At 43.2% G+C, this 13,505-nt stretch overlaps 1 protein-coding gene across 12 annotated transcripts in view; it reads left to right on the forward strand.

Moving 5' to 3' along the window:
• Nucleotides 1-234: 234 nt before the first annotated feature.
• ENAH (ENAH actin regulator) overlaps nucleotides 235-13,505 on the forward strand; it is a 70,658-nt gene continuing 57,387 nt past the window's right edge. For 8 of the 12 annotated variants that reach the window (XM_040451925.1, XM_040451932.1, XM_040451934.1 and 5 more), the window contains exons 1-2: nucleotides 235-471; nucleotides 9,312-9,489. In XM_040451925.1, coding sequence (XP_040307859.1) covers nucleotides 250-471; nucleotides 9,312-9,489 — 400 coding nt within the window. In that variant the 5' untranslated portion in view covers nucleotides 235-249. The remainder of the gene's footprint in view (nucleotides 472-9,311; nucleotides 9,490-13,505) is intronic. The other 4 variants (XM_040451921.1, XM_040451922.1, XM_040451923.1 and 1 more) reach the window with 2 other exon arrangements.

Consider the following 13,505-nt stretch of genomic DNA (forward strand, 5'->3'; position numbering starts at 1 on the left):
GGTTGTGTTCAGTTTGACGAATGTATTAGATACTCGGTGTATTAGATTAGAAAACATTTCTTGTGTTTCTGATTTATGTGCTCTTCGTGGATCCTGACTTCCCGCCGGTCCCACACTACACTTCAGTTTTTGGTCTCTTTTGCCCCCTTAGACTCTGCCCATCGAGGCAGGAAGCCTCTGTCATGTTCCCCGTTGTTCTAGCAGCCAGTGAGGCACTAATTGTGGGCTCACTCTGGTTTGTAGAGCTGAATGGGAAACTTAGCATATTTTAAATGTCTTAAGTTTGCGTGTTTTATTTTTTACAGTGAACAGAGTATTTGTCAGGCAAGAGCTGCTGTGATGGTTTATGACGATGCCAACAAGAAGTGGGTGCCAGCTGGTGGCTCAACGGGGTTCAGCAGAGTTCACATATATCACCATACAGGCAACAACACGTTCAGAGTGGTGGGCAGGAAGATTCAGGACCATCAGGTAAGCGTCTCTTACCTTCTAGTGAAAGTTGGGTAGAGTTACAGAAGGACTGTCAAGTAGTCCGCACCCTGAGGGAGCTCTTGGCCGCAACTACAGCCAGCCTGCTCCGTGTGGGAAAACTGGGACGGGGTTGCCTCCCCACCCTGTCCACCTCGGATGGATGAGGATTTAGAGCTAACTGTACAAAAATACAAATAGGACTTTAAATTATGAACATTCGTCAGATCTTCGGGCTTTCCCGCTAGCTAGGTTTGGGAATCTAAGGTAAACTTAGGACCCAAAAAATGTGAAATACCACTTAAATAGCAGGTTGTGTGTTTAAGGAATTCGTTTCCTGCCAAAGGTGTGGGGCTAGAGGAGGGAGTTGAAAATGTTAGTAATTTCAGCAAATACTGTAAATTCACGTATGATGGAAACATTGTAGATTTTAAGATTGCTGGAATAGTTGGGTTTTTGTAATTTGTACCTGGGATGAAAACTAAGCCTTGCCTATTTCCCTGCTCCGGATTTCTCAGAAAGGTGACTGCACTACCTGATGACGTGATGTCTGGGGTCTCAGCGGACTGCGAGCAGTGGTAGACAGAGGGAACGTGGGTGGGGCCTCACCACGCCAAGTATATGCGAACTGCAGCAAGAACTTGTATAACGGACAGATTTATGAAATACTTTTGGTTCTGGTAAGATGGTGGACTCGACCAGTGTCAAACCCCTGCAGGAAAATAGGAAATTTCCGGCTGAGTCCTTAACTAAGGAAAGGCCGGTCCCCGGGTTTCTGCCAGGAACCCTGGTGTAGTGTGCAGACAGGTGCGGCAGCAGCCTTGTGTTTCAGGATGGCAGTTAAGGACCGTGAATAGCTACGGACTCAGGTCTGTCGTCGATGTGCAGCCGCTGTGGGCCTGCAGGAGGTTGGGCTTTGAGACCTCCGTCTACACGGGGTGGGGCTCCGCGCTGGGCCACACACCATCAGCATAGGACGCAAAGGAGTGTGGATTTCTCTTTCTTCTTTCTTTTTTAAAGTTTGTTTATTTTGAGAGAGAGAGATAGAGAGCGAGCAGAGGAGGGTAGAGGGAGAGGGAGAGAGAGAATCCCAAGCAGGCTCTGCACTGTCAGCACAGGGCTCGAGATCGTGACCTGAGCCGAAATCAAGAGTCAATGCTCAAGTGACCGAGCCACCCAGGTGTCCCAAAATGTTTGGAAACTTAAAAACACTTCTAAATTCATGACGTGAAAATCACATCATTATGAAGAGTAAAAAATGTTTGGAAAATAAAAGACTTAGACTTGAGTGACAGGATGTGTGATATATAGAAACCTCTGGCACATCTAAGCTGCCCTCAGATGGACAAATCTTAATGGCTAGCTTGACCCAAAGAAAACAGAAGGAAATAGTAAAAATATAAGGAGAAATTAACTAAATAAAAAACATAAATAGAAATCATTAACCCAAAAGCTGTTTCATTGAATGGAAAAATTGGCAGAATCAAATAAAAAATGAAAAGTTACAAAAAATAGTAGGATTGGAAAAGAGATGTCATTATAGTTACGGTAAAGAGATCAACTGTACCATAAACAGCTTTATGCCAAGAAATGGGTCATTTTGTAGAAAAATACAATTGACCAAGACTGGCAGAATAATGGAAAGACAGACCCACAGTCAATAGTTAATAGTCTCACCCCAAAATCTAAAAACCAAGGAGGGAGGGAATCTAAAGTATTTATAAACAAAATTTAAAAACCTTTAAGTTGTTACCTGTTTTATACAAACTCTTCTAAAGAGTAGTATTTTATGAGGTTAGTACAATTTTGGTATCTGAAACAGAACAATTTGAGAGAGGAAAATTATATGCCAGCCTCAGTTATGAACACTGGCATAGATACAAAAGTCCTCAGTAAGATATCCATGGACCAAATGCAGCAATGTATATGAAAAAAATACCACCTCTTAACCAAATAAGGTTTGTCTCCATCTCAGTAATGTAAGGCTAGTTGAACATTAGCTAATTTTTTAATGTCCTTTACCAGGAGAAACATGCAAGAAATGAGAGATTCAGAAAAAGCATTTGATAAAATCCGTACATAAGCATCTCACTATATTTGGCATAAAAATGAGTTTTCTTAAGCTGATAAGGATGCATTGTATAAACCTATACCACACATCTTACAGGATAGTATAATATTGGGGGGGAATTTCCATTAAACTCGGGAATTAGTTGAGGATTTCAGCTTTCGTCATTTTCATTTAGCATTGCAGAGGCGGAGGTAACCTAGTGACATGAATATGATGGAACACAAGCTATACAGATTGGAAACAGAGTTGACCTTATTCACTGAAGTACATAAAAAATGCCAAGAGCAGCTGCAGATAAAATATGAGAACTAGTAAGATTGCTCATCATGGTTGCTGGATGTAAGAGCAGTTTAACTAGCAACAAACAACTTGAAAATACAGCTGACCCTTGAACAAGCTGGGGGTTAGGGGCATCGCCTCCCGTGCAGTTGGAAATCCATGTATAACTTTTGACTCCCCCAGAGCTTAACTGTTAATAGCCTACTGTCTACTGGAAGTCTTTTTTTTTTTTTTTTTTTTTTTTTAATGTTTATTTTTGAGAGCGTGAGCAGGGGAGGGGCAGAGAGAGAGGGAGACACAGAATCGGAAGCAGGCTCCAGGCTCTGAGCTGTCAGCACAGGGCCTGACAAACTGTGAGATCATGACCTGAGCCAAAGTTGGACGCTTCACCGACTGAACCACCCAGGCACCCCTAGATTGGAAGTCTTACCAATAACATAGTCAATGAACATATGTTTTGTAGTTTATATGTATTATTCATTTTGTTCTTAAAGTAAGGTGGGGCAAAGAAAATGTTCTTAAAATCATGAGGAAGAGAACATACACTTACAGGACTGTAAACAAGACTATTTTGGAAAAATGTTTGTGGGTAAGTAGACCCATGTGGTTTAAACCTTTGTCGTTTGAGGGTCAGCTGTATAATTTTATAAAGATATTGCTTGGAGTAACAAAAATGATTACCTAAGAATAAATCTGATAAATAATTGGTTTTCCAGAGTACCTTGTTATATTTTTCAATGGTTATCAGTGAAGCTGAAACAGACTATAATTTATTAAACAGTGTCTAAACTTTCTGTAGTAAGAGCCGTTTAAAAAATCACCTCCTCCCCCCCCCCCCCCCCTTTTTTTTGTTTCCCACTTGGTGCTTCCTGTGTTCTGGGCACCGTGCTTGGGTTTGCAGGAGGGCGTCAGTAGGGAATGGGGGGGAAGACACGCGGTGAGTGGTTTCAGCCTGGTACGTGCCATTCGCAGCACAGAGAGGTATACAAGAAGGATGTTTGCTGAGAAGACAGGGAAGAGGGTCGTGGACGACTTCGCAGATGAGATCAGGTGTTGAACCAAGGAGACCAGGAAGAGTTAGGCGTTCAGTGCACAGTGTGCTCCTTAGGGTCCGGCGGGGAGTGGGTGAGCACGTGTAGGATGGAACGTCACCGTTAATCTAGAGAATAACCTGCGCGTTATTGTCAGGTCTGGACGTGAGGGCGCCCCTAGTGGACACCCAGCAAACATTTAGTGTTAAATGAACACGCGGGCTTTCCCTTACTTGTGAAGTTTGTAGAGAAGTGCCCGGCTGGCTTAGTCAGTGGAGGGCGCTGCTCTTGATTGCAGGGCCCATGAGTTCAAGCCCCATGTTGGGTGTGGAGCCTACTTGATAAAATAAAATCAATGAATAAAAAATAAAGTTTCTCGAGGTGATGTATGGCACTGCCTACCCTTGAAAGTTAAAAATGAATGAAGCAATTGAATGAACGTGTTAAATTTCTCACAGTGGAGAAAGTGAACCAGTGATGACATAATGTGATTTAAGTAATAATCTCCCCCCCTTCTCTTAACATTCTGTTACTGAACAATTGAAAAAGTGAATGTGGCTGTTTTTTTTTTTTTTTTTGTCTGACCTTTTCAGACTGATTGCCAAGTAGGGATACAGACCCACCTTGCGGTGAGACTTACACCTTTATGGATGGCTTGTGTGTGGCCCCCCACCTCGATGCTTATAAACATCACATGACAAAAGGCCATCCTCTTTTAAATTATGGTAAAGTGCACACAATGTAAAATTTCCCGTGTTACCCAGTTTTAAGTGTACGATTCAGTATTGAGCATCACCCCTGTTCATCTCCAGAACCATTTCATCCTCCCACACTGAAACTCCAAATCCGTTAAACAGGAAGTCCCTGTGTTCCTCTTCCTTAGTCCCTGGCAGCCTTCATTCTATCTTTTTTTCTTTCCTCTTTTTTTTTAATGAGTTTGATTCTTCCAGGTATTTCAGATAAGTGGAATGAGACAGCATTTGTCGATTTATGTCTGGCCTATTTCACTTAGTATAAGGTCTTCATATTTTATACATTTTATAATATAAGGCCGTATTTTAAAAATAATTTCAAGTTTGGGTATTGGTAGATGAGGTAACATAGAGCTTCTCTGTGAGAACTAAAACAATTGGACAGAATGTTAAGAAGAAACTGTGTTTGGAGAGCCTACATGACAAAGAAGAATTCTGGGTCCAAGATCAGAAAGAAGTGAGACCCAGAGAAGTGAGCCCAGCTTCAGACCTCTGAGTCATGTCTTGGTTTTGAAAGAGGACTGAGCAGAGCTTTTGGCAGACTCCTGGGACCGGCAGAACAAAAATCCAAAGTTAGGGCCTGCTAATGAGGGGAGAGCTTTCTTGGTAATCCCCAGGCTGTGATGTGGGACCCAGAAGCCCTGTCCTGTGGGAAGAGGTTTGACTCTGAGTGAGGCTGGCCTTTATGGGAACTGAAACCCAGCCTGTAATCACTTCGTTCGCTGTTGGATGAAGTTGACTTCAGATTGTTAGTTTCCTAGCTGCTTGCCAGAAGCAAACATAAATCTTCCCTGGAAAACTAGAGCATCATTGTGGGTCTCAGACTTTCCATACAGTTGTCCACACACAATGTCTGGCATTAGGTCAAAGTAACCAGGCATATGAGGAGACAAGAGGAGCAGTAATAGAACAGATCCACTGGGAGTCCATCCAGTTAGCTGAATTATCAGAAATTGACTTTAAAATAACTAATACTAAATATATTCAGGGAAATAGCACAAAGGTGAGAATTTCAGCCGAGAACTGGCAGCTTGAAAAAAAGAACCAAAGGAGATTTCAGAATTGAAGAATAACTGATACTGACGGGTCAGTGATGACTATGACGACAAATTAGTAACAGCTAAAAAGAATTCGTAAACTGGAAGACGGATCATAAGAAAATGTTCAGACTGAAGCTAAGACACTCGGGGAGAGAAAAACATGGGCGTATAAAAAAGAGCTTAAGAGACCCAGGGAAACAAAAACTAATTCCAAAAGATATATGTACCCCTACGTTTATTGCAGCAATACTTACAGTAGCCAAGATGTGGAAGTAACCCAGGTGTCCACTGACACACGAATGGACAGAGGAGACGTATGTGTACACGGTGGAATGTTACGCAGCCAGGAGCACAGAAGGACATTGCTGTTTGCAATCACATGGATGGAACTGGAGAGTATGATTCTGAGCAAAAAATCTAATCTTTTTTTGTTTGTTTGTTTATTTTTGAGAGAGAGACGGAGCGTGAGCAGGGGAGGGGCAGAGGGAGAGGGAGGCACAGAATCTGAAGCAGGCCCCAGGCTCTGAGCTGTCAGCGCAGAGCCCGAAGCGGGGCTTGGACTGATGAACCGCGAGATCATGGCCTGAGCCGAAGTTGGACGCCTAACCGACTGAGCCACCCAGGTGCCCCTGAGCGAAAATCTAATCTTAACCCAAACCTCAGTGTAGTCCTAAAACAGAAACTGTGACCCTTGCCTTCAACTCTGCCCTCTGGAGAGGTCTCTGCACTGTGGGTGGATAGGCCCCTGTCTTCTCCTGGGTCCGAACCCTAACCCAGCCATGGCTCTGGCCCTACCCAGGCCCAAATCCTAGGTCCGAGGATACAGTGGATTTGGGACACATGACCAACACAGGATTACTCCGCCAGGTACACAGAAAGACACCGTGCCATTTGCAACGACCGGGATGGATCTGGAGGGTAGGGACAAGATGAATACCATAGGATTTCACTTACATGTGGAATCTAAAAAACAAAGGCTCGTAAATCTTGAGAATAAATGGGGGGGGGGCGGGGTGGGGGGGCTGGGCAAAAGGGGTGAAGGGGATTAAGGGAAAAAAGACCTAGTGAATATAGTGGAAATTGTGTGTGTAATTGGGGGCCCGAAGGAGAGGAGACGATGGAGGGCAGAAGAAAAACTGAGGAGATCATGAACAATAATTTTCAAGTTTGTAATAGAATGTCAACTTAGAGATGCTGTAGACCTAAAGTAGGTAAATGGAAAGAAAACCATCTAAACCTGTCCCGTCGCGAACACCGGACGCTCACGCCTCGCAGCGTGAGGCCTGCAGGCTGCCAGTGGAAACGAGACTGAAGCGAGCGAGAGTGGTCAGCTGACTGCCCAGCTGACCAGTGGTGCAGAACCAGCAAGAGCTAGGAAGGTACTGGGCTTGGAAGAAAACAAGTGACCCCCTTAAATTCTGTACCTGATAAAAATCCTCTCCAAGAATGAAGGTGAATTAAAGACACTTTCTGACAAAAATGGAGAGAATTCATCACGAGGAGATTTGCATCGAAAGAAATTGAAGTTCTAAAGCGTGTTTTTTGGGATCAGAAAGGGTCCCCTCAGAAGCCTGGAGAGGGCAGGAGGAATAAAATGCAGCAGAAAGTGTAAATGTGGGCAAATCCTAAGCGATCCGCTGTTGCATAAATGTGACAGTCGTGTTTTGGTGCCTGTTGTGATCTCTAGGGCAGCCGCTAGCACAACAGCGGTGTGACTAGAGCTAGTAGAAGGGTAGTAATAATTAAGTCCAAAAGAAGGTAGGATGGATTTAGACCCAAATTTATATGAAACATCATAAGTGGACTGAACACTCCAGTGAAAAGCAGAGACTGGCAGATGGCATAACCGACACAGAATGAATCGTGTGAATACAGAGCCGTGGCCGCACACAGGACTGAAGATAGCCCTGGAAGGATGAAGGGCAGAGTAAGGAGGACAGCACTCCAGCGGCAGTCAAGGCTTGGGAGAAGCCTACGATGAGGGAGACACTCTCCTTTCGGCTCACAGGTGGGCATCTGACCAGTAGAACAAAATGGAGCTGTTTAGCCACCTGGTTTGTGGAAAGTAGAAACCCGAAGCACAGTTAATAGTGCCGGATCGATTGGACGGCCGTCCTGGGAAGGAAACTCGAGCCTTCTCTCACACCAGAGGCCTAAACCGTCTGCGGGTGGATTGGAGATGTAACTCTGGAAGTTAAAATGATAAAGCTCCTAAAGTAACACGGGATAGTATTTTCATGGTCTTGGGACTGAGAAGCACTTCTTAAGCAGGTTATAAAAGCATTAACTGTGAAAGGAAAGGAAGGCTAATTTGGACCGAATAAAAGTTAAGAACTTCCATTCATCGGAAGACACCGTTAGGGGAGAAGATATTTGCAGCACAGCTAACGGGGGTCTTGTTCAGAATACATAAAGGACTCTTCCAGATCAATAAAGAAAAAGATGGATGGCTCAGTACAAAAACGGGCAAGAGATTTAATTAAAGCAGTGTTCATAAAAGAAGGTATCCAGATAGCCGTTACAACATGAAAAAGCACTAAATCTCATTAGTGATCAGAGAAATACAGTTCCAATAACGTGGTGTTGTTTGTGCACTCGTGCAAGCTGTCGCATGCTGCCAGGGGAGTGGAAATTGGCAGACCCAGTTTGGAATGCCACGTGGAGTTTTTTGCTGAAGCCGAACGTATCTTTGGCCCGTGACCACCCCACTGCCGGGTATACGCCCGACAGAGTGGGCGCTCACGTACTGGAAGACGGAAGACGTGCGGGATGTTCGTGACATCACTGCTTTTAATAGCGCTGAACTGCAAGTAATCCAAATGTCCAGTACTGGGAGGATGGGTCAGTAGGCATGGTCTGTACGATGGAGTGCCACCGAGCAGCAGCAGCGGGGGAGGACAAAGCACAGCCGCTCGCAGCGGACCGATGATGCCCACACACAGTTGTACTTGAGTCATGTGCCGTGAAGTTCAGAAAGCTGCAGGCCTGATCTGGCAGGTGGAACTGCGCTAGAGCCTTTGGGAGGTGGAGCATTTAGGAAGGAAGTTTCTGGTGTTAACATCCTATTTCTCCATCAGGATTTTGGCTACGTGGGAACGTTCACTGAGATACGTGCTTACGTTTTGTATGCTTTCTGAATTGATAATGCTTTATTTATTTTTTATTTTCTTTAATGTTTGTTTATTTTTGACAGAGAGAGACAGAGCATGAGCGGGGGAGGGGCAGAGAGAGAGGGAGACACAGAATCCGAAACAGGCTCCAGGCTCTGAGCTGTCAGCACAGAGCCCGATGCGGGGCTAGAACTCACGGACCGCGAGATCATGACCCGGGCCGAAGTCGGACGCTCAAACGACTGAGCCACCCAGGCGTCCCGATAATGCTTTAATAAACATGTTAAAAATATATTTAACGAAGATATGGATTTTCTTTTGTCCTGCTGATTTACTGTTTAAAGGCCAGACCTTTGTAACCATCAGACAGCTAACTTCCGTCAGACTGTTATTTTTACAGGCTGATTTTACCATTGATAGTTGTTGTAACCAGTTTTGTTTTGTTTTGTTTTGTTTTGGCCAAGGTCCATCAGGACCAGTTTTGAATGAGTCTATCCAATCAGGATTTGTTGATGTTGCCACTTACTGGGTTGACTCTATAAGGAATTACTGTCTTTTAGGTCGTGATAAACTGTGCCATTCCTAAAGGGTTGAAGTACAATCAAGCTACACAGACCTTCCACCAGTGGCGAGACGCCAGACAGGTGTATGGCCTCAACTTTGGCAGCAAGGAGGATGCCAATGTCTTCGCAAGTGCCATGATGCATGCCTTAGAGGTGTTGAATTCACAGGAAACAGGTACGGTGTCCAGGCTTACTCATTTCCTTGAACCGAGGTGCCATGTGTGTGTATGTGTTAAATAGATTTGAAATAATTCTTGAATTTTTGTTGTTTTCCACAGAAAGGTGAACTTTGTTTGTTGATGCTAAACGTAGAGCCTGAAGATAGTCTTATGAGATTGGTTAGTTAGTAAATTTGTAACCCTGTCATTTGTAAATTAGTTATGCTCATTCTTCTCTAGAACCTCAGCTTTTGTTGCACGGATGTGAGGCTCAGAGAATGTGCAGTGGATAGAAATTACATGTATTTATCATCTCACCTCGTATGAAGACACAAGTGTTTTCTGAAACACGTTTTTGAAGCCACTACTGAGCCCATGAGCCTCAAGTAGGACTGGGTTTCCCTCATTCTAGTAGGCAAGAACTGGATTCTGAAAGTTGTTTAAAGGTTTTTAGGAGTGCCCTCAGGTGGTGCAAGCCATGAATTGCATTTCCTCTGACACTTGATGATGGTTAAAGATCTGCAGAGATAATTCACTGTAAAAACCCAGGATTTAAAACTATATAGGTATCAGAGATAAGCTGTGTTTTAATTTTGATCCACAGAATTGAAAACGAAATACACCAATGTGTGGTTATCCCTTTGGGGAGATAGGTTTTATATTCTGAAAGTAAGTGTCTTATGTAAAACAATAGAAGTACAATTATTCTTGCCTTTGTTGTGTTGTTAGTATAGTGATCTCGATGATATGAATGTGCTATCAACAAAATTTGTGTATTTTAAGAGGGGAGAGAGATTAGTTTTGGATATTCTGTTGAAGGTACAGAGTTTGAAAACCTATCATAGATATGTTAGATACCTTATTTATACCATGCCTTATCTAGCCCATGTGTTAGTCTATTTCAGATACGAATTTCAGAGCAAGAAGACAGTTGGGAATCTTGCCGAAACTACGTTCTTATGCCTGTAGATGGTTTATGTTAGATCTTTTGAGGAAATTAAGATTTCTGCAGATAATCTGTACATAGCTCTTACATCCTGTCGATCTGAGAAAATAGGCCTCTGGAGCTTCTGATGTGTCACTAAGTGCAGAAGATAGCATGGGACCGCTTGCCGGTGTGTACAGTCATGGGTGTGGATGGTCGAAGTGCCGCCGGTGGGGGTCCCTTGTGGGCGCCGTCGCGGGCACAGTGCTGCTCCTCTCTCGTCATGGTCTCACCCTAGGGAAGAAACCAGAGTTGTGACCCTTCACATCCCATGAAGAGGCCAACTGCATAACACATAATCCAAGGACCAGAGTGTGGAGGGGGTATGTAGACAGTGACATTCGGCTTCGCTGTGTTTAAAACAGACGAGCAGTATTTTTATTTCTCAACCTTCAGAAGAGTGTCGGTGGACTTACATTAGGAACTGAATGCTATCGAAGTGGTTAAAATGATTGTTTTTTATCTTGTCATCCAGGTTTTTTTAATTAAATGGAAAGGATTGTTTTTATCAGCATGTAGTCCGATAGTTGGCTTTCGAAAGGCAAATGCTAATTAATGTTTTTTCTTCTGATCTGGATCTTTTGAAGTTAATGAGTCTTAATGTAGAGAGACTCAATTACATTTTCTTGTAATTTCCGAAGATCGCCCATCATCTCGCTAGCTACAAACATTTTGGTAAGGCAGAAACATTTAGCAGAGTCTTCTCAGTTGGTCTTGAAGTTTTGTTCTCTTCTGTGTCGAAGCCTGAGCCTGTACTGCCGTGGGCTGAGGCGACGGAGAGGTTGCTAGGACAGGCTGGCCCGTCTTAACTGTCTCCCTGCATCGTGGCCCCTGTCAAGGCACAGAGGCCCTTGGTTTGATGGCAGTTTCATTAGAGAAAACAAAGCATGTGAGATGGATCGTGTTCTTTATAGTCTGATCTTTTTAGGAAATGACTTTTTTCATAAATTACTATAGATAAACGGTAATTTCTGATCTTTGATGGCATTAATTAATTGGCTTGGAAATGGAGGCACAGGAGGATTCAGATGCTAGGAAGCAGAAGGGTAAAATTTTTTCCGTGGATCTCCAAACTGGGATCCGGACGTATCACCCCAGTATTATTCAGGGGGCCCCTCCCGGCCACCTAAGCAAACACCCCCAGTAATGTCCCCCTCTCATCTGGAGCATGCCTTGCCTTCCACAGCTGTTTGCTCTGGGTCCACAGCCAGTTCCTTGCTGAAACCATCCATTGTCTTCCTGCCAAAACCAAGTCGAAAAAGCTTAACTTGTGTGTCCCCTCCCTACACAAACAATATACCCAATAAATCTCTGATCAGAAGCAACAGAAATAAACATTCCTAAAGGTAAAGCGACTGCAGATCCCCATCTTCCTGCTTCTTCACGGTTAGCACTTTTTAAAACCACTTTTCTATATTGAATACTTGTGTTTCTTTGTTTGCTGTTTAGCTGTTAATGTCAGTACTAGCCACTGAATACCGGTTTATCCTTGTGAGTAAGTTTTAGGCTTGTTAAAGTCATACACACCTTTGTTCAGACAACGTCTTCTTCAGAAACCCAGTGCACACACAGACGAGACCGTGAAGCCGCTCTGACCTATGTGGGGGTCGGGGCCCCTGGCCGCCGAGGCGCCAAGCGGGGGCAGCGGTCACTAACCTGTCCGTTCTGCCAAAACCCGCAATAGCCCGGTTTTCCTTTCTCTCTCCCTTGCCCCCGAGTCCTCTAAACCCTCAAAACAAATTTTTTTTTTTAATTAAAAAACAGCTTTCTTTGGGGCTATTCATACTGACCTTTATAAGGTACTCAGTGTGGGGGGTGTGTGTGTGTGTGATATTTCCATCTCTTTTATGAAAAGGGAGGGTGGCAGGAATGTTTTCCTTTATTTTGTTTTTAACTTGCTGTGCAATTATCTAATATACTGGAAAGTACAGGAGGTGCTAAATACAGCCAGTTATATTTGGAATTTAAAAAACACAAATCACATGTTCTAACATTCTTGAAAAAGAATTGAATTAGGCTTCATTCTTTTATACCAAATGCTACAGTTTCTCGGTCTCCTTTCTCTAACGGACGTAGACTCGATTTTAAAGCGTTACATTCAAAATGTGTTATCCAGACTGATTATTTTTCATTTCTGTGTTATTTGTCAAGTACATTTATAACAGTTTTGCAGATAATAGTTGTGGGTTACATAAAATACACAGTTAGTCCTTGTGATGATTAGTGGAGGTAAATTTGCACAATCTGTTTTTGAGAAAGGTCCAGGTCATTTGAAAATAGGAAATAATCTTTTAAACTCACTTGTTTAAAAGGAAAATCAGACTGAAACCAGCAAGTATGTTCTGCTTTTGTTCTTTTCAACCAAGATTAAGCATACCTTTGTAGAAGGAACACCTTCAAATACCTTACCATTAACTAAGACTGTTTTTGATAGATATTATTTTATAGCTATTGAAGATGGGACCACAGTCAAAGAAATCCTCATGTTTAAAAAAATTTTTTTTTATTTTTAAAACATTTAATATAGAGAGATTCCATTTTTTTTTTTTTTTGCTCGAAACTTGGTCTGATCTATCTTTCAATGGGAGCATTTATATGAATTTTATCTCAGCATTTTTTAATATTTTTGAGATATGCTTTAGAACTAATTGGATTTTAAAAATCTCAAAAAGTTTCTAGAAATACCTTAAGTTACCAGCGACACTTTCAGTCCTGAAGTTTTCAGTCCTGAAGATGGCAGTATCCACAGGACAATACTGAGGTCATGTTGCAGAAGCTGTCCTGTACGTTTTGAGCACAGGGTCTGTGCCAGGCACTGGGAATGTTCTCGCCAGAGAAGCCTGTCCCCGGCCCCTGGGCTTCCAGTCTGGCCGGAGCTGCTGGAAACGAGAGCGCCTCGTTGGCACACGGTGTGGAAGTGCTGTGAGTGAAGTAGGCAGAAAGGCCTTTGGAATGCCCGGGAAGGTTCCAGGGTCAAAGGGGGGATTTAAAGAGAAGATGACACTTGAGTTATGTTTTGAAGAATGAGTAGGCCTCATGAGTGGTAGA

Source organism: Herpailurus yagouaroundi, unplaced genomic scaffold (genome assembly GCF_014898765.1).
Source record: "Herpailurus yagouaroundi ecotype Mexico unplaced genomic scaffold, PumYag 205, whole genome shotgun sequence".
Classification (NCBI taxonomy): domain Eukaryota; kingdom Metazoa; phylum Chordata; class Mammalia; order Carnivora; family Felidae; genus Herpailurus; species Herpailurus yagouaroundi.